This window comes from Colletotrichum acutatum, assembly GCF_030867785.1.
Source record: "Colletotrichum acutatum strain CBS 112980 chromosome Unknown BDZ83scaffold_42, whole genome shotgun sequence".
NCBI classification, from domain to species: domain Eukaryota; kingdom Fungi; phylum Ascomycota; class Sordariomycetes; order Glomerellales; family Glomerellaceae; genus Colletotrichum; species Colletotrichum acutatum.
This window is the reverse complement of record NW_026849036.1, coordinates 276,408-297,353: the sequence shown is the minus strand read 5'-3', so window position 1 is coordinate 297,353 and position 20,946 is coordinate 276,408. Positions and strand designations below refer to the sequence as shown.

Here is a 20,946-nt window from a genome sequence, read left to right as displayed (position 1 = left end):
TGCCCGATTTACAATAATCTCATTGCCAGTCTATCTGCGGAAGCTGCGGACTCAACGGGCCATAACGAGTTGCTGAGAGCATGCTAGACTGCAAGGAGTGTGCCGAGCCAAGAAGGGCACTCCAGATTGATATGAAGATGCCGGGATGACATGAATGCGTCTCCTTGTGAAGACTCATTGAAAGCAAGTCTGAACTGCTGGACCAGTCAGTTCATACTTGGTACATAGCTCTATCCCTCCCCAGACCCGATGCAGGCTGGTCAAAGTTGATTCCCAAGTCGTAGCAACTGGATGAAAGCTCGGCGAGACGGACTCAAGAAAGAGCTTTCAGCCGAATCATGTTGCAATCTCATCTCCATTGCTTGATGTGTCGAGTTGGTTGAGCTGGTTGCAATCACGATGTGAGACAGCCGATTACTTGGTACACAAGACCTGAGATCAACTCATCTCTCAACCCGTATATCACCCCCCTTCTCAATTTTTCTCATTTCATTGAACCATAGTAATGAAATTTCTTCTGTCTCCACTAATCTTCAGGTCCCAGTTGTGTTGTGGGGTCGTCACCCGCCATAGTCGTCGTGAGAGCCTCGCCGATCACAACAACATCCCCGATAGTCTAGTGGTGAGGATATCTGCTTGTCATTGAATTTTCAACGATTCGCAGGGGACCGGGGTTCAATTCCCCGTCGAGGAGTCTGTCTTTTGCTCTGCATCACTTGTTTTTGAGTTGTCGTGAAGAGAGGGTGGTGGTGATGAGTTTTTGGTGGTTGTGGTGTGAGTTGTGAGTTGTGGACGTCGGTGACGCGGCAGGCGGCACGGATTGCGCCTAATGAAACGTAGGAAGGTACACTGGTTTCGAAAGTACCCTATCCTCTCTTTAGGAATTTCTAGCTCTTTCCTTACTTTCAAAATCTTAGTTGGCCTGCATGGTATTCTCTGGGGAATAGTTGTCGCTCAATCGGCAGTGAAGGGCGGTAGGTGCTAGAAGGGGAGGTAAGTAAGTTTTCCTCATGTAACATGATGCGTTCCTTCAATCCATATCAGTAGTGTTAGCTGGTTAATACCGGTCTGAGGCCGAGTTCAATGTTGCTGCTGGGATGCCGGGATGCCGTCGAACTGATGGTGCTTGGTAGTGCCCGTGAAGGCAGGACAATTCTCGGGTATATTTATAGGCTTGATTACTCAATTGAATGAACTATTTTGACTTTCTTTCTGGCTTCGGGTAAATAGGCCCAAGGGTCATGGGCGTTGCGCATCTAAAGAACGTCGCGGCAAGAATCCATACGCACAGCAGAGGGGAATATCCGGTTCACACAGCCTACTCTAAACGCTGCTTTCAAAACAAGCCCATTTAATATTACTGAGAACAAGGTACGCTGTGTATATCAAGGTGAAGCTGCGCTCTCATTGTCTCCCTCCTAACAGTAACAGTCGCAGTCGGCGCCGTTCGCCATCCATCTTCCACTAGCAGTCCGGCACTTCGTCCAACGTCAGCCGAATGCTCTCTAGACCATATTACAACTCGTGACAGAGTCTTTTTGTAAGAAGAGGGAACGTGGCGCAAGACTTACCTTGTTACTGCACAGGCTATAGCAGCCATCCTGATCCGCAGGGCTGCAATTCGACACCCACTACATGGTCAATTAGCACCAAACGTTTCGCGCGTACACCAGACACAAGACTAAATAGATCTAGCCTTGGGAGACCTGTTCCGCCTTCAGGTGAGTTGGGTTGAGAACTCACGTTCTTGTCAAACGCCGTGCCGCACTTCTGCAGCCGCAAGATGGCGTTGACGCCGCAGAGCTGCATCGCAGCGAGTAGGAAGGCGAGGAAGAAACGCATTTTGACGAAATGGGAATTGGAACTTGTGAAAGAGACAGCTGAGACTGGTGTGGAAATCCGTTCGGAGTGCAACGTTGTACACGAAAGAGACTCTGGATAGTATGAAGCAGACTTTCTATCGCGCTTGCTTCCTTAAGCTTATATATAAAGTACTAGCTTGCCCAACTACACTCCTCTCCTTCAGCTCAACCTACTCTAATTACCCAGAACCCCTAGATGATCAGTCTATTAAACCTTCATTAGCGTCAAGAGCGCAGGCGAAAGTTGCCCATGAATCCGTGCAAAAGGGCCTGGAGGATGGAAAAGTCATTAATCTGACTCGTCAATCAATCAATTAAACTTGCCAACTCGGCAGTCCTTTCTACTTTATTTGAACCACGCAGGTTTATAATACAGAGTGCGTGAAATGGGGCATCTCCTCAGCCCTGGGCTACCCCCTTAGCCATTTCATTCTATCTGCTATCGGGCTTCTCCGTGCTTTTGTCTTGGCATTTATCGGTCTCGCATTCTTAGTAGTTTGCGAGAAAACTCAAAAACTCGCACCCGGGGCTGTGGATACTGGACAGGACCCGGGAGAGGCCTGGGCAACCCCGGGTTTCCCGCCCGGACCGGGGGCCACGGCGGGGAAAGCGGGGCGGAAGCGAGTAATCTCTGGCCGAGGCACAGAGTCTCAGCGAGGAGCGATGTGACTTGGAATGATGAAGTACCGGTCCTTTAGAGAGATTTTCTCATCGAATAATTGCTAAGGATACTGAAGTCTTCTTTCCACTGGAAGTCTTCGCCAGTGAGAGGGGGCATATGGGAGACCATCGGCTTCGTCTTTGTTTCAGTTGATACCTTGAGCAAGGTAGGCTCTATGCCGGCGCCATTCTGAACTCGACATCTTTTAGGGCTTCGTGCATAGTATGTGCCAGCATACGGCTGATATAGATCTTGATGGTGCTGGTCGGGCTTAGTTCTCCCTATAGGCCCAATCCTTAAGTCCAACCCTCTAACTACAAGCTACAGTCTTCTAGTTTCATTCAATATCAACCTTACTCTTCGTTACTTATTGTCTGATACGTATCGTTGGCTGAATACGTTCTCTGCTAGAAATGCTTACGAGGAGGTGGGTGTATCGGACATACAAAGCATCCTGACCTCCTTTACTACTTTAATGAGTGCCCCGTCGCTTTAGTACAATAGCTAGAGTCGAAGTGAACCGCCTACTGAGAGGGCGATCCAGACCATCGCTGACCAGCTGCCTATTCAGGATAATCGTCACACCTTCTCCAAGACGTCAACTTATATTGAACAACAGACTTCGCTACGCAGTCCAAGCTGCTCCGCTTCTATGCATTGCGCTATATCGCCACGCTAATCCCAATCGCCTCAACGGTATGGGTAGCCGCATGACAGCTGGCGCAGTTCTTGCGATATTTAGAGCAGGCCTCGTGTTCAAGATGCTGCTTCATACCTTTGGAAAGTCACTTGTGGTGGCGCTTCTTCTACTCCATAATCGCCCGCATGACCACACCCGTACCATCGTTAACTAATTATCGTCGTCAGACGCAAACGTATTCGTCCACGACGATACATTGAACATAGAATAACCAGGACGAATAGGAAGAACATGGCTTTGTTAGGTAGCGTCATATGAAGCCCACATATTTATTACAGATGATATAAGTGATAAAGGTGAACCAGAGCCACTGAGAAGAAATGCCTTGGCCAAGCGATTGAGAAAGGTAAGGCGTTATCAAAATAGACCACCTTTCAAAAAGAGGAATTGTCACAAAATGCTGTCCCGCCCGAGCAAGCGTGTTTTATCCCTACAGAGCCTTTCTATCACATGTATCAAAGATGCTTTTTATACCATCAAATCCTTGTCGAACAGCCCGCTGATTAAGGTAGTAACAACGCACAAGTCAGCCAAACAAGGCTCGCATGCCCGCCAACAAAGAGACGACAAATGAGATGCATCCCACAGAGGCCCAACGACATCATCTTTCCCGACAACGCTCCGTATCAGAGGATGCCCAGGACTATCAGGAGTATGACATCTAGGTCTTCAGGTAAGTAGTCTACCTCCCCTCCCTTAGTAAGACCTTACGGAATCAACTCCGTTCTGTTGTCGCACTCCTCTCTACACCAGCCCATCTCAGACTCTGCTCCCCCTTTAGGCTCAAGCATATCTCCAGTCGTTCTCCACCTCAACACCTACGGGACCCTCGCTGCCTCTTGCAGACGGAATATCAAACCATCGTATAGGAGTCGTCCCGCACATGATCGAAACTGGGCATCCGATAAGGAGCTTGGGGAAACGATGGCAACAATCACGTTAAGCGACTCAACAGGGTGAGAGAGAACACAAGTTAAAGAACCCAAAACCAACCATTTCTCTTCTCGTCTTAGCTCGCCAACGCGCTCTCGTCGACCACCTCTCGAAGGAAAAAAATCACCATCATAATCCAGAAGAAGAACAGGAATAGGAGGGAAGTGGAGGGGTAGGGCCGAACAACCCGCCCGGAAAAGCCCGGAAACCGCTGCTGCGCTTCACTTTTCTAAAAGACCATAAGCCTCACCACACGTTTCTACCCAGCAAAGATCTCCTCAAGCCCGTTCCACGACCCCTTGGACCTCTCCTCCCAGTACGAGTCCTTGCCCGTCCTCAGCTTCCACACTTCCTCGCCCTCCGGGCCCTGGCCGACCTTGACGAACCACTTGGGCTTGTGCTCCTCGCCCTTCTCCTCCAGCACCCGGCGCCGGGCGCGCTGCGCCTCCTCCAGCTTCACCTTCCACTCCTCGGCCTGGTCGAGGTCGCCCTTCTCGGCCAGACGCTGGTCCGGTCGGAGTCGGCTGTCCGTCGGGGGTAGCCTGCCCTTCTCAATCTCCGTCACCTCGTTGAGAGCCGCGGCGAAAGTGGTCATTCCGTAGGTGTTTGCCGCATTGTCAACGAGCTTGCCGACGCTCCAGATCTCCCGACCGGCCGCCTTGCCCGCTTCGACGACGCGGAGGCCGCTGGTCCACGTGCCGGAGAGGCTGCTGCCGGTGTGTACCCCGTCCGGTCCATATGTCTCAACCTGGACATCTTCGCCTCGTCCACCAAACATTCCCTTGCTCCTGAACTCGACCGAGGCCTTGGCTCCGGACGAGTCGTTGCAGATCTGCATGACACCAACCGGCTCCACGTACTTCTCTCCCATTACCACATTACGCAAGAACATCGTGGCGTGCGTCCAGGAGTACAGCTCATCCGTGCCATCTGGGAGTCGAAGCGCGACACGAACACGACCTTCCGTAGTGATTTCGGCACTCTTGCCCCAGAACTTCTGCGATGGCGCAGGAGATTGGCTGAAGGACCAGCTGGCAGAGTCGGCCTGCATGGCGAGTCTGACAGGACGATGGCAAACCTTTTCGACGAGCAATCGGAAACCTCCGGGCACTTCCTGCTCGGTTCGTAGCATTTCGTACGTCTCGCCTAGGAGGGGGTTGAAGGGTTTCCGAATAGCGCGTTCCTTTGCACGGCCAGTACTGAACTGCGATACTGCGAATGCCGTAATGTAGAGGAGACGTTCCTTGGCCTCCTTCTGCTGAGCAGCTTGGTCAAGCAGCTGGGCGTATTCCAACTGTTCGGCAACGCGCTGCAATAGTGATATAGGTTCGTTTGCAGATACGGGCATACTGATCGTGCTAAGGTCCTTGCCAACATTCTTCCGCACAAACGCGATCAGACTGGGAGGCTGCACCAAGGCCGGCGGAACCTTGGTTCGTCTGTCGACGGAGATGTCCACCGGCAATGGCGACAAGCTCTTGGGCTTCGCTGGATAGCAATCAGTATCCTCTGAGCCTATAGCCTCATCCTCCTGAGCCGATGAGATGGACGAAGAGTCACTCAAACGTTCATCCGCATCCGAGTCTGGGCTTTCGTCTTCGCTCTGGGCGATCCTGACGATCTGCGAGCTCGTCTCCCCGGCCTCTGCGTCAAAGAACTCTTCCGTCGAAACTGTCTCCATACTTCTTCTAGAGGGTGCCGCAGAGAGGGGAGCGGGAGATCGCCGACGCTTACTGTTCACAATCAATGTCGTGAACTCAGACACAACGGAGTCAAGATCGTTGAGGAGTGCCGCACAATGCTCTTGTGTGCTCTTTTCTTCGTGGACAGACGATTTGGACTTTGATTTTGAGTGGCGGGGTCCATTTGCACTGATTGTCGTTGTGACAGTACCCGGAGAAGGAACAGCAAGAGCAGCAGCGGCGGCCGCATGATGCGCTTGGGGTGTGGACGCTGTCGGTGTAGCGTTACTTGACTTGCGCTTCCAGAATGGGCGCCTTTGCGGCTGTTCTGTCGCTGCGGGGGGTGTGAAGTAGCTGTCTGGTTCCTCGCCCAAGGTACCTGGTGACAAGAATGTCGAAGCAGCCATGCTAACAGGCCTTTGGTTCGACATATCCTTAACCAGACGACGAAGAGCGTCCCTGGTGCCGACCATGCGACTCACTAGAGTCTCAACCTGCTGCCATTCCCGATCTTCCTCCAAGCTTGACTGCGTAGGCTTCAGATGTGTCGTGTTGACCCTCAGAGGCGTTGTTCTGGGGTTGAGTGTGTTGGGTTGCTGCTCCTCCACGCCTCTCGCCGCGCGACTCGCCTTTTCCAAGGCCTTTGCCCAATCGTTGAATTCCTTGGCATTGGACGCCCGCAGATGCCAGATCTCGGCGCCCGAGTCAATGTTAATTTCCCTGCGGCGCTCATCGGCTGCGATGGCAGCGAGACTGAGAGGAATAGCACCGCGGAGCGCAGACGAGTTGCGGTTGTAGTAGTATGAGAGGGTGCAGGAGGAATAATCCAGCGAGAAGAATCTGCGCGCATAACCCTGGCCCTTCTTCCTCCGTCTCTTGTGTAGAATTCCCGTATGGTAGTTGGCATTTCCATCGCTGCGGCCGGAAGCTGACGTCGGGCGTCCTGCGGCAACGTGGCTATGGAGGCTGTCTTGAGAGGCAGATGTGACGGCGCTCATCTGGGGCAAACTCGTCTTGCTGGTGTTCGCATTTGCTCCGGCCTGCAAGTTCGGGAAGTTCTGGGCTGTAGTCTGCGGCGGCGCGCCAGTCGGGTAGGTGAGAAGGACGAAGGTAGCCGTCTTGGAGATCTGCTTCGAAAAGGTATTGTCGAACACTAAGCCGAACATGCCGCCTTGGCCCTTTGGCACATCCCAGGTACCGGTCGATACCTTGTCCGCATCGCATTTCCCGTGCCATTTTATGGGTATGAAGCCCTTGTTGGCGAGCTGCTCTTCGGCTGTGCTCGAATCCCTCCTAGCAAATGGTTTCTTGGGCTCGGCGACGCCAGAGGTAAAGGATCCGGGGGCGGCGGCATCGTCGTTCTGATTCGTAATGAGGCCGGCAGCGCCAGCTCCGGGGTGCTTCACGATTCCAAAGTTACTGCCTCGGCGACTGGTAAGCACGTGTCGGAATTGGAGACGCAGGAGAGGAGAGATGTAAAAGGGGGGTAAGGGATTGAGGTACGCACATGGACTTTTTGTGTGGTTGGACACTCCAAGATATTGTGTGGCCTTCGTCGACTTTGACCCAACGCACGATATAAGACTAGTTGGAGCAAGCTATCAGCAACAAGAAACATCAAGATGCGCCGCTGCCCATGGTCAAGGGCGGCGACGGAGGGGGAAGGGGAAGGCCGGGGACAATGACGACTCACGTACCTTGCTATGGATCTCCAACTGCTCAATGCCCGCCATTTTTGCGGGTTAGGATGGGAGCTCAAGCCGTGGGTAGGATTTCGCAAAGGAATTCGAAATTGAGGGGCCCGTTTACGATCTCGTTCCAGTGCAGGTCGTAAGGCTATTGAAGGGGCATGGTGTGGATGGCAAAGGAGATTTGGAAATAATTCAAATGGGATGAGAGGGAGAGAAGAGGGATGGGTGCTGCGGGAGAAACAAATGTCACCCTGGTCAGAGGTAGGTAGAGCTGCTGCAGCATGTCAAAGTGGGTGAGCTCCCCCCAGGTACGGGCCTAATAAGGTCGGGTACGGAGTACGGGTACATGAAGTACGCGGAACGGACCTGAGAGCACCGCGGACATGGCCCACCAGCTCGGGCAATCAGGTACCTTTTTCATGTGGGATGTTTTTATTTTGGGCACCTCACTCAGCGGCCCACGTCCCAAGACCACCCAGCCACACATCGTACCTCGTACCTCGCACCTCACCCACACCACCACACTTTTTACAGGCGCGCAAGTTGAGGTGTAGGTACCCTGGCCGCTGAATGGTTGGTTGGGGGCGGGACGTCATTCGGAAGAAGAAAGCGAGGCTTGTGACTGGCTGGCCCTGACAACAAACGGGCTGTGCGGTTGTGCCGGCGTGCCAAGTTACAAGTAAGCCGCGGGCGGCCGCGCGGGCGAGGGCAGGGTGGCAGGTGCCCGGTCGGTGGAGGACGAGAGTCCCGACGTTGAGGCTGGGCTGTTTTACGCTAACCAATGCGGCGGGGGACCGTTGTGCTGGTAAGGCAAGACTGATGGAACCCGCATGTATGTCAAGCATGTGCCAGTTGACTCCGTAGATCGAGTACCAGTAGGCGGATGATGCGTACGATGTACACAGCAAGCGGGAGCCAACGGAACGGACACGATGCGATACGGCAACCCGCGTATGTGTGTAAGTGTAGCAGCTACGGATAGAATAGCCTACTCTGAACGGATACTCTACCCTACCCAGGTGTAAGTCCAACGCCTGCATAAGGTAGAATACCTAGCAGCGCCCAGCCACAGCGCCATTTCTCCGCCCGTTGATCGCTCGAATTCTCAGCCTTGTCGACCAACCCGAGATTGCCATGCGGCGGAACCGAGGTTTATGATTCAAAATAGCTCAGGAGAACAGGCAATTGGCTCTTGTGACTCCCATGCAAAGTCCCCTCCCAAGTTTGGGGTCACATTATACGCAGAACACAAGTACCTTATTCGGAACCAATTTTTCGTATCCCATCGCTATGGAAGTTTCTTGCAGTCACGACCCGACGTCATATTGCGCAAGAACAGAGCGTTGAAACGGTCGCATGATAGACCTCGAGCTGCGCGTTGAGGACCTTGAATTAGGGAATGGTAGCAGGTCGGCAATCGCGGATGAGCATCTGCTGACTTGAGCTGATTGGCCGAGTGAGCCGCACTTCATCTACCAGACACAATAACACACAGTGGCATCCCCGAACTACCCTTGCTCGGCCTTGTCGGATGGCTATCAGTTTGTCATGCTGACTGCCTACCCTTGATGGAATTACGTTGGCACAGTATGGCCATGAATCCTGAACAGGTGAGGCATCCGTAGGCCGAAGGAAAAGAGCGAAGCACCTAGGCAGAGGCAGATGGGTTTCGATATGAAAACTGTCAAGGCGAGGGATGAGGTCAGACAGCATCTTAAGTTTTGCTACCTTAGCTGATGGCCGTTGTGAGCCGGTGGCACAAGGCGACGTGCAGCAGCTGAAACGATCGCTACGATCTGGCAGCAGCAGCACCGCAGCGTTGGAAACAGGGTCAGCGAGTAGCACTCGAGCAGGTGCAGTTGACCGAGATGGTCCATCGACAAAGTGTGAATGACAGAAGCAAAAAGAAGGACTTCCAAGTTCGGAGACGGCCTCTCCTATTCGTCAGGCGAATCAGAGATGTGTGATATCGTCGGCTGCTCCATAAGGTACCTATGTGCCTAGATACGTGCATTGCGCTCGGTAGCACCCGGACCCGCGGCACCACCGGAACAATGTCGGCCCCCTCTGGGCAAGCTGGGCCCACTGGCCCGTGACGGGAACCAATGACCCAAGATGACGACGGGAGGTGAGCCGGGGCCGTAATTCGCGGATAGCCGAGCGTGGAGGGGGCCCGAATCCACTTCCACGCGTTCCTTCCACGATGCCTGTCCAACTGTCCCACCAAGCACCGCCCAGCACCCAGCACCCAGCACCAGGGACCAGCACCAACCCCTCTGGTATTATTTTGATATTATCAACTTTTATTTGTTCCGCCTCGTCGCTCGCGCTCTTTCTCAGTCTCTCCCGCCTCTCACAGGATGACTACCTAGGAAGCGGCATGCTTCTTTGTCCAGACCCATCACCAGCCTGCGCCCCTGAGCCCCCCTCCCCAAGCCCAAGGTCCATTGGCACTATCCTCTTTGGGCTAGACGGCCGACTCCCTCCACCTCTGGCCTTTCTTTCCCCTCTTGCCGCTAGGCTTGCTGCTTGCTGCTTGCACCTGTATGCCATCTGGTGCTTCTTTGCAGGTTGATCGTCTCTCCTTTTTCCTGAGTCGCGCGCACTACTTACGAAAGACACCCAAGGTCTTACCAAGACACACACACATCATTTTGGGCAGCACATGTGGAGCGTCCCATCGTCTTTCATTGCTGAGGGCATTCTTTTGTTGCTCCATTGCGCCGCCGAGGCCATCTAAAACAATTCGATCCCAAAGTCGACAAACGGCCATTTCTTCTTGCTCCCTTCTCGAATGCAGCCTGGTCCGCCGCCATCAGCAATCCCATTCATTCCGTCTCACTCTCCGACGCTGGTGTCCGTTTTCCTCAGCCTCCTCTACGCATGATTGAGGCCATGTTTGTCGTCGCGTTTCCCTTTCCACCTTCGACATCGGGCTCCCTCTTCCCCAGTGCATAATTTCCATGGTACACCTTGTTTCTTAATACCCCTTCCTAAAACCCATCTTTCCGCCCAATTACCTGCCGCCGCCCGCCCCTGGTTGGCCCGAAGAGAACCCCTCGATCTACCTTCCGATCTTGACGACCCGCGCCTTGTCCAACCCAAACTTGTTTCTTACGAAACCCCCAAACCGCCAAACCGCGCCCCGACGACATACACTGCCGCCAACGTCGACCGTTGCACACAGTACCCTCCCTACCCAAACATGGCCGGTGTCCTGAGCAAGCGCCAGCAGGCGCGTAACGAAAAGGTCCTTCACGATCTGGTCCAGTCCGTACCGGGGAACAACTTGTGCGCCGACTGCCAGGCGCGGAACCCAGGTAAGTGCAACTGTGCTCTCCCGCCGCTCAGACCGTGGGCCAGATACTGACAGTAGTTCGTAGCATGGGCCTCTTGGAGTGTAAGCGCGACAATTCCCCCCCATGCGCCCCATTGATACGATTCCCATTCGATTGGGACGGTCACCGTTGACGAGCGAGACTGACGTGCGACTGTAGCTAGGCGTGTTCCTTTGCATGAGATGTGCCGCTATCCATCGAAAGTTGGGAACGCATATCTCAAAGGTGAAATCCTTGAGCATGGACAGCTGGTCTAATGAACAAGTGGAGGTTTGTGCAAATGTATGCCCCATGTCGAGATTCGTCGCCCCTGACCCAACCTTCGCAGAATATGAAAAAGGTCGGAAACGTCAGGTCCAATCAGATTTACAACCCCGATAACAAGAGACCTCCCGTTCCTGTCGATGCCGACGAAGCTGATTCCGCGATGGAACGATTCATCCGCACCAAATACATGAACAACATCCCCATCCCCACGAGGAAGCAACATTCGGGCCTTTCAGATGAAGGCGTTCCTCCGCCGCTACCACCAAAGTCGGGAGGCAAGTTTGGGTTCAGATCAGCCTCGTCAATCTTCCCGCTATCGTCTCGGTTGAGAAAGGATTCGTCATTGCGTAACACCGTGTCGAGTCCCCGCGAGCCGCGAAGTCCCTCGCCCAGCGATTTGCCGAATAAGCCCTCCAAGGTGTTTGGCGCGAGCGTGTCGTACGAGCAGGAAGATACAGAGAGGAAATTGACCAGTCTGAGGGACATGGGATTTTCTGACGGCCAGCGCAACGCTATGGTGTTGAAGGGCGTGAACGGAAACCTGGAGCGCGCGATTGAGACACTGGTGCGGTTAGGCGAGAGCGATAGACGGTCACCTTCTTTGACAGGGCCTCGCGAGAGCTCTCTGCGCGCGACACGCTCGCACGCGAACCTGTCAACGTCTAGTGGATTATCTGCACCGCATCAGACGTTCAGTGACCACCCCCAGTCGCCCTCGACAGCCTCTAGCAACAACCCCTTTGACATGCTGCCGCCGCAGCCGCAATCTTCCCAATCGACCGGCACGCTCCAGAATAAAAACCCTTACGCGAACAACCCGTTCGGAGCTCCCACGCAACAGCAGCAAGATATTGCCCAGGCTTTCGGCAGCATGTCCCTCGCGCCAGCGCAACCCCTGTTCCCGCACCACACGGGCGGATTGCCGGCTTCCCAGCCATTTGCTCAGCCTCAGCAAATATACCAGCAGTCCATGACGCCTCCCATTCCGCAGCAGCATCAGCAGCAAAACTACAACCCCATGAGCTTTAATAGTAATATGACATATCCCCAACCCATCCAGCCGCAGGCAACGGGCTACAACCCATTCCTCACGAACCAGGCGCAGCCTCAGCAGCAACAAAACCTTGCAGTCAACACAGGGCCATCGTCAAGCCCATATGCGAACAATCCGTTCACTCGATCTCCGACAAGAATCCAGTCGCCTTCGCTAGGCCAGATACCCGAGCAGTCGCAATCGAACTTTTACATGGACTCTCCGCAGACGATGACACCACAGAGCAGCAACCCCTTCTTTGCACAACTGGGCTCGCAACCTACGGGGCAACAGCAGGTACCACAGCAGCAGCAGCAGATGTACCAGCAACCATTCCAGCAAGAGCAGCAGGCGTTTGGGCAGCAGCAACAGAACCCCTATCAGCAGCAGCATCAAAACGCTTTCCAGCAACCGGTTCAACAGCCGTTCCAGCAGCAGCAGCAGCAGCCGCACCACCCGTTTCAGCAACAGGACATCCCGCAGCAACAATATCAGGTTCCAGCGCCACAGGCTCCGTATCAACAGCAGCCCCAGTACCCTCAGCAACCTCAACGGCCCGACAAGGCTTCGATTCTGGCACTGTACAGCCAACCGCAGCTAGCACCTCAGGCTTTTGCACCCCAGACCCAGGCGCAGACGCCAGAGGTACACCCCGAGGTCGCAGCACCTCAGCAGCAGAGCCAAGACGCAGCGGGCGGATCCATGGGAGCAGGGAGCAAGAACCCCTTTTTGATGAATGGCGGCGGTGGTGGTGGAGGCATGTCATCGCCGCCGCCACCACAGCAGGCGATGGCGGCCCCCTCAGCGAATGCTGTCGGGCCGCGCAAGGCGGGTGTCAGTCGCGAGAGCATGGCATTTACGGATATGCAGTGGACAAACGGGAGGCACAGCCCAGATGCGTTTGCCAGTCTAAGCGCGCGGCACATGTGAAAAGGCCGCCAAGGAGGGTGTCTCAAGGTCTTGATTCTTCTTGTACATACATGCATAATTTTTGTTCTTCGTTTTATTGTAAGATGAACTGTCGATTCGAGACGATGTCCGCGATTTTCGCATACCACGATTGCTCGTTCCAGACTACTATACAGTAAAATGGCCTGCAGAGGGTTCTTCCCTACACGCGTATATCAACTTCGTTCTTTTTGTGTTTTGACATCGTTTTGACTTTGTGTGTCATCTGTTCTTTGTGCTATTTGAGTTACGTCCACCAACGTAACTTTCTCTCTATGAAGAAAGACCCTTGCTGTCTGAACCCCCACGGGGAATTGGCCGAGACTAAAAAGGACACGGCCGAGAATCAACGGGGTTGCCCCGACCCGATGGGATGATATGCCGAGATCGGAACCTTTGCGGCGGCGGCCTGTTATCGACTCCACACTAGACTTTATGCCGTAGCTCCGAGTATACTGCTTTTCCGTGGGATTCCGGTAGGATTCACCAAAAATCTCCAAAAGTCCCGCTAAAGGACGCGAGGCCGAGGCCGAGGCCGAAGATTCAAATGCCGTAACGGGGCGATGAGTCAAATCCCGGGAAACCACAAAAACCTCACCGGGTGCGCGCCAAGCTGTCTGTACATTTCTTAGCTCGAAAATACGACTTCCTGTTACATAACCTTCCTAGGACTGATAGGCCATGCTCGAGCTGCTCAACATTCCTATAGCTGTTCCCTCCAGGTTTCTAAAAACTTACTTACCCTCAACCCCGGACCCCCACACACTTACCCCAAACAAACTCACCACACAAAAATGATATCCCCGTCCTTCCAAGCCCAGCTCCGCGCCGCCATCCCAGACGGGCCCGACGCCCCCACGCTCCCCTCCCCGGCCTCCCTCGCCGCCGCGTCGGCCTCCCTGCCCCGACGACCACCATCTCACGGTACGGGTGGCTGTACGGGTGCCAGTGCAAAGGGAGAAGGGAACGACGATGACGGCGGAACCTACCTCGCCCCCCTCGGCACCGAAGCAACTCTAACCCACATCCTGACGGACATCGTACCCGCCCTCAACGGCCAGGCGCGCAGCGGACGGTACTACGGCTTTGTCACCGGCGGGACCTTACCCGCCGCCGAGGCGGCTGACACTATTGTCTCGGCGCTGGATCAGAATGTGCAGGTGCATTTGCCGGGGCAGACTGTCGCTACGGAGGTGGAGAGCGTTGCGTTGGGGATGCTTGCTGATGTCTTGGGGCTCGAGGACGGAAGCGGCAGCGAGAGTGAAGAGGTGTGGAAGGGGAAGACGTTCACCACCGGCGCGACAGCAAGTAACATCCTCGGCCTGGCGTGCGGAAGGGAATACGTCATTGCGAAAAGGGGCGGGAATGTAGGGCAACAGGGGCTTCTGGGCGCGTGTGTGAGTGCTCGAGTGAAGGGGGTGAGGGTGTTGACGAGTATGGGGCATAGTTCGCTTTCCAAGGCGGCCAGCGTGGTGGGCATCGGGAGGACTAATGTTGTAGAGTTGCCGCTGAGTGAGGATGAGCCGTGGCGGTTGGATTTGGAGGCTGTGGAGAGGGTATTGCGGGAGGGAGAAGAGGACGGAGTTGTGAGTATTATTGCGGTGAGCGCGGGGGAGGTGAATACGGGGAGGTTTGCGACGGGGGGGAGGGGGGAGATGGAGAGGTTAAGAGGGTTGGCTGATCGGTTTGGGGCATGGATTCATGTTGATGGTGGTGAGTATTCTTTTTCCTTTGTCTTCGTGTGGGTTTGGGGTAAGAAGTGAGTGATCCTTTGCTGACGGTTGCTGGTATGACAGCGTTTGGCATCTTTGCGAGGGCCCTCGAGGCGAAGCCCGAGTTTGCAAAGATTCGACAGATGGCTTCGGGCCTGGAACTCGCGGACAGCATCACCGTGGACGGACATAAGCTTCTGAACGTGGTACGTTCGCATCAAACCCTTCTATCAACCCCCTCCCTTCCCTCTTTCTTTCCTGCTGTATGAAGTAGACTGATGTTTGGTGAAACAGCCCTACGACTGCGGCATGTTCTTCTGCCGCTCCCTCCCAACTCAAACAGCCGTCTTCACAAACCCAAACGCAGCCTACCTCTCCTCGGCCGGCGCCTCCACCATCCCCTCACCCTTGAACATCGGCCTCGAGAACTCGCGCCGCTTCCGCGCGTTACCGGCCTACGCCGTCCTACGGTCCGAAGGGCGGAGCGGGTTGGCGGCGATCCTGGGCCGCATGGTTCTCCTCGCGCGGAAATTAGCGGTGTGGATCAGAGCTTCGGAGGCGTATGAGTTGCTTCCCGAAGGGGAATGGGATATCGAGGAGGCGACGCACATGGTTGTGTTGTTCCGCGCGAGGGACGAGGGGTTGAATGAGGAGCTTGTTGGGAGGATCAATGGCACGAGGGAGGTGTATGTTAGCGGAACCAGTTGGAAGGAGAAAAAGGCTGTGAGGGTTGCTGTTGGGAGTTGGAGGGTTGATGTTGAGAGGGATTTCGAGGTCGTGACGAGGGTTTTGGGGGATATTGCTAAGGCGTGGGCGAGGGGTTGAAGGTCATCTCTTTTGCTATTAAGGTGTGGTAATATTAAGGTCAGTATTCATGCCAGTGTACAACCAATGGGCCATCCCCCTTATCGATGGATAGGAGATGGTACTTGGGTAACTTCTCATGCTCATTGTCATAATCAGAAGTGAAAGGGGCAGGTGGTCGAGGGGTTAAGGAGGCGCCAGTGGAATCCGTTCTTCCGAGATCACTCTTCAACCTTCGCTTCGCTTTTTGGTTCGAGTCCCTACAATGACCTCTTTTTTGCCCTCTACCCTATTGATCATTCAACATGTTAACAATTGCTTTAGTTTGGATAATTAGCGCTTAGATGCGACGCACGTACTGACCAGGCCCCTTATGCGGGAATGCTAAAATTGAAATACTAGTGTCATCAGAAAGACAGGTCGAAGTGTCCTGTTGAGAACAGTGAATGGATGCGGACGCCGATGTCAACCATACATTATTAGACGGCAGGTTGTCCGGAGTTACGCGTACCATGAACCCGTCTCAACGCAGAAAATTCACATCAAGTATAGGACGGTAGTTTCAGGCACATCACGACTTCCAGAAGAGGGACGGGCCAGAGGGAGGATATTTGAATGGGGCTGCAATGCATTCACTCATATGGCGTATGCAAACTTCTTCGAGATGATGTGCAGAACGTGTCAATGGTATTACTAGTCTACAGGTCGAGTATCGTCTCGATTGGAATACCCCAGTACCAGCTCGCCACGCCCATGGCGCCAATGCTCATGGTGAACGCCATCAGGAAGTTCACGTCATTGTTATCCAGCAAGTCCCACCCAGTCTCCACGACCCGCGAGGGCTTGGCGTCGCCCATGGTAGGCTTGCGCTGCTTGTCCTCGGGGTCATACCTCTTCTTCGCATCACTCGTCTCGAGAGCGTTGACATCCACGTTCTCCGCCATCTTCTCCATGGCGCCTTTACCCTCCCCATGAAGCGCCGCGGCCTTGACGGTGGCGCGCTTCTGGTTCTTGTCTGCGTGGTCGCTCGGGTCGCTGGCGATGAGGACCTTGGCGCCGCCCTCGCCCTCGACGATCTTGCCGGTCCGCACATCACGCACGGAGCGCTGGAAAACGGCGCCCAGCACGCTGTCGAGCAGACTACCCAGGACACCCCAGAGGGTCATGCCCAGCATGAAGGTCGACCGCTGCTGCGTCGTCCACGCGCCGAGGCCGCCGCCGACTTTGCCGGCGCTGTCGTTGCCGCAGAGGGGGAGAAAGACCATGGAGGCTGTGACGATGATCATGGAGCCGAGAGCGCCGGCGGCGATGCCGAGGGGTGTCACGCCTCCGTTTGTGCCGCGCGGGACCTTGCGTAAGGTGAGGGACGTAATAAGGCGGGGCTCGCCCTTGGCTAGGATTCCCAGCTCGGAGCTGAAGGTGTCGGCCGCGACGGCGGCGTAGTTTGCGATGATGCCGATCACGAGGAGGTCGCCGCCCCAGGAGAAGCAGAGTGTGCCCGAGGGATTCGGTATCGAGGTGTCGAGGATCGCGTCCTTGCGCTTGTTGAGTTGGTAGGCGTGCAGGAGGGAGAGGCACGAGGCCATGAGCGAATTGGCGAAGACTGTTGGAGGGGTAAAGTTAGCTATGCTGCGCTGATCACTCTGGGGAAGCTTCTAGTGGACCGACCTTGGACGTGGGTGCGTGCTCCTTCACCCCCTGATGTGCCTCGTGAGGCCATCGTCATTTGTGATTTGACATCGTGTTTGACCTAGGTTAGACTTAGCATTTGGCATGTCGCTGAGGCAAGCGAGCTACCCGTACCTTGGTGGCCCTCGTTCCAGCGAGGAAAAAAGTGCAGAGCAGCGCGAATGGCAGATTCCACGGGTGGTAGGCGTGGGCGATAGCTGTGATGACGGCGGCGATAATGCCTGCGGGGGTCAGGGACTGATGCGACCAAGCTCGGTAGACGAGGGCGAGGGTCGCCGGGAAGGCGTAAATCGCTTTCATGGTGGTCGATTGTTCGGGCTATGTCGTGAAGTTGTGAGGTCTGCGAGTTTTGGGCAAACTCGGAGTGTGATGTTGCAGAAACGGTTCACCAGAATGCCCTATCCCGTATGGTGGTGGGATGCGCAGGTGTTCGGGTGAAGGTGAACTCCACGTGACGTCAGCGCTGGGAGCTCGGGGGTTGGAGGAGGAAGCTCTGAACCCCTGTCTGAATTTCTTGAGGGCTGCCCGCTGTAAGGCAGTTAGCTGCCAAATTACATCACCCTCCATACCTAGTCGCCATGTGCTTAATGCTTATACAGCTCTTTAGTTGCACAGATTGTACAACGAGTATCTGCTCTCGGAGTTCGTCAACCAGAATGCTGAAAACCTCATCTCAGGTGTGATGGAAGTTCTTAGCACGTGCCAATACGGTAGCTGAGCGTCGAAGAATTCTTGATCACTGCCAGAGCATGTGATGCAAGTTGGATAGTCACGATCTTTCTCGTTTTCGAGATTTTGCGATGGTGGTGCTTTCCATGCCTGTAAGAAGGATCTCACCAAGCAAAGAGCGCACCGGTTCAAAGGTTGCAGAATAAAGAGAGCTTACTGCGCTTGATAGATCGTAAGGTGGTTGAAGTTTCCATAGGAAGGGCAACATTGTATAAACACTCCAATTGCTGCCATGCACCACTTTATCACCATCAACGGTTGTATCTCATACACTCTGAGACAGTCTTAGATGAAAGGCCAGTTGAGCTCCATTTTCGCTGTAAGCGGTCAATGTGGGTGGGAAAGGCAACTGCAACGAGCTGTTACAGGTTGATGCGACCAAATCCGTAGTGACAAGATCGAAACCACAATATACATCTGAACAGCGATCAGCAGCGAACCATCCGTAATTACCGTTTCCTATTCTGACGAGAAGGCTGAAGCCACAACGTGAAGACCTCTGGCTTCATTCGCCGATAACCCCGTGAAGGAATGATGGAGACTGAGTCCCCTCTATCGGTACAAGGAAACCTGGTGCCAGGGGGTGCGCCATGCCCATTGCCCCGACCAATCAGCACGAGCTTCGATGCGATTAGTAGCTCCCCGGAATCGGCTCCTTTTCTGCTTAGCGAGAATCAACGAGCTTCATGATTCATGAAGAGCGAGACACGAGCAGTCATTTCACTTCACTTCACTTCGCGACTCAACTTCTTCGGGGGATGGATTGTGTATAAGGCCCAACACGTCGCGATAGAGGGAGAGATTGAACACCTCTCATTTACAACAAGGCCTCTTCTTGGCCCCGACGACCGCAACAGACGTGAACGCCGAGTGCTCTTGGGGTTCAATTAGAGGTGATGGCGGCCGCGCGCGATCTCACAACGACCACGAGTCCCCCTCACTCAGACATCATGGCAGCAGACGTGAGGGAAGAGCCCAAGGCAGCCGTGAAGAACTACAAGGGCTTCGTCGCCGGAGTATTCTCAGGAATCGCCAAGCTCACAGGTTAGTCATTCCGCATTCTGAAACTGAAATCAGGGACCATACTGAAACTGCGAAGTCGGCCACCCCTTCGACACAATCAAAGTCCGCCTCCAAACAACAGACGCCTCGCGCTTCAGCGGCCCGCTCCAATGCGTAGGCCAAACGCTACGGAACGAAGGTATCCCGGGCCTCTACAAGGGGGCGACCCCTCCGCTGGTGGGCTGGATGTTCATGGACTCGGTCATGCTGGGCTCGCTGACCGTCTACCGCCGCCTCGTCGCTGAGCGCCTCTTCCGTGTCGGCACCGTCGACAACCTCCCCTCGTACGGCCACGGTATCGCGGGCATCATGGCGGGCAGCACCGTCAGCTTCATCGCCGCACCCGTCGAGCACGTAAAAGCGCGCCTGCAGATCCAGTACGCCGCCAACAAAGCCGAGCGGCTGTACAGCGGGCCGGTCGACTGCCTGCGCAAGATTTACGCGAACCACGGCGTCCGGGGCGTCTACCACGGCCTCAGCGCGACGTTGCTGTTTCGGGGCTTCTTTTTCTGCTGGTGGGGCAGCTACGATCTTTTTTCAAAGTACTTTAAGAAGAACACGAACCTCAGCGCGCCGGCGGTGAATTTCTGGGCCGGCGGGCTGAGCGCGCAGATTTTCTGGTTGACGAGCTACCCTTCGGACGTGATCAAGCAGCGCATCATGACGGATCCCCTTGGTGGCGGGCTCAACGACGGTACGCCAAAGTTTAGGAGGTGGAAGGACGCTGCGACGGCGGTGTATAAGGAGACGGGGTGGAAGGGTTACTGGCGCGGGTTCTTGCCGTGTTTCTTGAGGGCGTTTCCGGCTAATGCCATGGCGTTGGTTGCATTCGAGGGTGTTATGCGGGCTCTGCCGGAGTAGATGGGCATTCACATTGCCGCAAGGTATAGACAAGACATTTGTACGAGGGGCACCGATAACCATAGATAGACAGCAGGATACCCAGGATCGGAATCAGAATCGCACCTCAAAGCATACCATCACATTCATTCACGAATGGAGGACCATATGTGGCAGATCAACAAGCACACGAAGGTGCTAACTTTTGGTATTCCCTTTTAACCTTGCCAAAATTCCAGTGCCATGCCGACCCAAGTAACCTTAACCTGACTAGTGCATAGAAACCGTTTACTCGTCATCCTCATCAGCCTCGTCGTTAACGACGTTGAAGAACTTGAGCTCGTAAACACCCTTGGAGGTGGAGACGACACGGAGCCAGTCACGGAGCTGCTGCTTCTTGAGGAACTTCTTGGTGCTGCGAGGACAGTCGTGTCAGTGATTTGTCTGTCGTGGGAGGCAATTCATCGCTGGCGCGACGAAGGTGGGGGAAAACCTACAGGTACTTGAGGTAGCGGCCGGAGAGCTCGTTGTGGGCAATGATCTCAATCTTGCCCTCACCCTGCTGGGAGATCTGAACCTGGTCGCCGAGGTTGCCGACGCGACCCTCAACCTTGATCTTGTCCTGGAGGAACTTCTCGAAGGCAGCGACGTCGAAGATCTTGTCGGAGGCGGGCTGGGAAGCGTTGATGATGAACTTCTTGGTAACCTTCTGGTTCTTGCCCTTGCCGGTGCGCTTGATCGCCTAGAATTTGGGGAACATGACGTTAGCCTACTGTTTCACGCCGCCGCCCAACTTCTCTCCTCTCATTTTCAGAGAGGAAAGAAGATGGGCTGGGCCAACAGCAAAGCGGTGTTGTCATGTACGTACTGCTTGAGGAGCCATTTTGGACGGATGTGGTGGACGCAAAGAAGTTTGATCCTGCGTTTGGTTGAAGTGGTTGTGGTGAGGGGAGGGGGAAGAATTGACAGATTGAGATGGAGCTTGACACTTCACG

The 20,946-nt window shown here is 54.7% G+C and overlaps 8 protein-coding genes and 1 non-coding gene across 9 annotated transcripts; 4 read left to right on the top strand and 5 right to left on the bottom strand.

The window, feature by feature from the left end:
• The first annotated feature begins 605 nt into the window (after positions 1-605).
• BDZ83DRAFT_t136 lies at positions 606-694 on the top strand. The gene has a single exon. It is a non-coding gene; the product is annotated as a tRNA-Asp (tRNA).
• Positions 695-1,418: 724 nt separating this feature from the next.
• Positions 1,419-1,842, bottom strand: BDZ83DRAFT_751834 (uncharacterized protein; the record flags this gene model as incomplete). The annotated part of the gene is made up of 3 exons (XM_060514106.1): positions 1,419-1,478; positions 1,572-1,631; positions 1,744-1,842. The coding sequence occupies 3 exons, from the start codon at positions 1,840-1,842 to the stop codon at positions 1,419-1,421; spliced, it is 219 nt and encodes a 72-aa protein (XP_060365463.1).
• A 2,573-nt stretch (positions 1,843-4,415) lies between these two features.
• Positions 4,416-7,571, bottom strand: BDZ83DRAFT_576718 (oxysterol-binding protein; the record flags this gene model as incomplete). The annotated part of the gene is made up of 3 exons (XM_060504942.1): positions 4,416-7,257; positions 7,346-7,422; positions 7,536-7,571. 3 exons carry the CDS (start codon positions 7,569-7,571, stop codon positions 4,416-4,418), a joined length of 2,955 nt encoding a protein of 984 aa, XP_060365462.1.
• A 1,950-nt stretch (positions 7,572-9,521) lies between these two features.
• BDZ83DRAFT_651424 (uncharacterized protein) lies at positions 9,522-10,302 on the bottom strand (the record flags this gene model as incomplete). The annotated part of the gene is made up of 2 exons (XM_060510453.1): positions 9,522-9,805; positions 10,143-10,302. 2 exons carry the CDS (start codon positions 10,300-10,302, stop codon positions 9,522-9,524), a joined length of 444 nt encoding a protein of 147 aa, XP_060365461.1.
• Positions 10,303-10,734: 432 nt separating this feature from the next.
• On the top strand, positions 10,735-13,097 carry BDZ83DRAFT_751832 (uncharacterized protein; the record flags this gene model as incomplete). The annotated part of the gene is made up of 4 exons (XM_060514105.1): positions 10,735-10,849; positions 10,913-10,929; positions 11,027-11,137; positions 11,196-13,097. 4 exons carry the CDS (start codon positions 10,735-10,737, stop codon positions 13,095-13,097), a joined length of 2,145 nt encoding a protein of 714 aa, XP_060365460.1.
• An 812-nt stretch (positions 13,098-13,909) lies between these two features.
• On the top strand, positions 13,910-15,652 carry BDZ83DRAFT_576644 (pyridoxal-dependent decarboxylase; the record flags this gene model as incomplete). The annotated part of the gene is made up of 3 exons (XM_060504936.1): positions 13,910-14,828; positions 14,912-15,033; positions 15,122-15,652. The coding sequence occupies 3 exons, from the start codon at positions 13,910-13,912 to the stop codon at positions 15,650-15,652; spliced, it is 1,572 nt and encodes a 523-aa protein (XP_060365459.1).
• Positions 15,653-16,284: 632 nt separating this feature from the next.
• On the bottom strand, positions 16,285-17,854 carry BDZ83DRAFT_306974 (integral membrane protein DUF92). Its single transcript, XM_060502286.1, has 3 exons — positions 17,435-17,854; positions 17,300-17,381; positions 16,285-17,234 (listed from the first exon to the last, which is right to left on the bottom strand). The coding sequence occupies exons 1-3, from the start codon at positions 17,618-17,620 to the stop codon at positions 16,330-16,332; spliced, it is 1,173 nt and encodes a 390-aa protein (XP_060365458.1). The 5' UTR covers positions 17,621-17,854; the 3' UTR covers positions 16,285-16,329.
• A 988-nt stretch (positions 17,855-18,842) lies between these two features.
• BDZ83DRAFT_306942 (mitochondrial carrier domain-containing protein) lies at positions 18,843-20,375 on the top strand. Its single transcript, XM_060502285.1, has 2 exons — positions 18,843-19,093; positions 19,149-20,375. Exons 1-2 carry the CDS (start codon positions 18,946-18,948, stop codon positions 19,970-19,972), a joined length of 972 nt encoding a protein of 323 aa, XP_060365457.1. The 5' UTR covers positions 18,843-18,945; the 3' UTR covers positions 19,973-20,375.
• On the bottom strand, positions 20,240-20,834 carry BDZ83DRAFT_719282 (ribosomal L22e family protein; the record flags this gene model as incomplete). The annotated part of the gene is made up of 3 exons (XM_060512162.1): positions 20,240-20,366; positions 20,449-20,693; positions 20,820-20,834. The coding sequence occupies 3 exons, from the start codon at positions 20,832-20,834 to the stop codon at positions 20,240-20,242; spliced, it is 387 nt and encodes a 128-aa protein (XP_060365456.1).
• Positions 20,835-20,946: the final 112 nt, after the last annotated feature.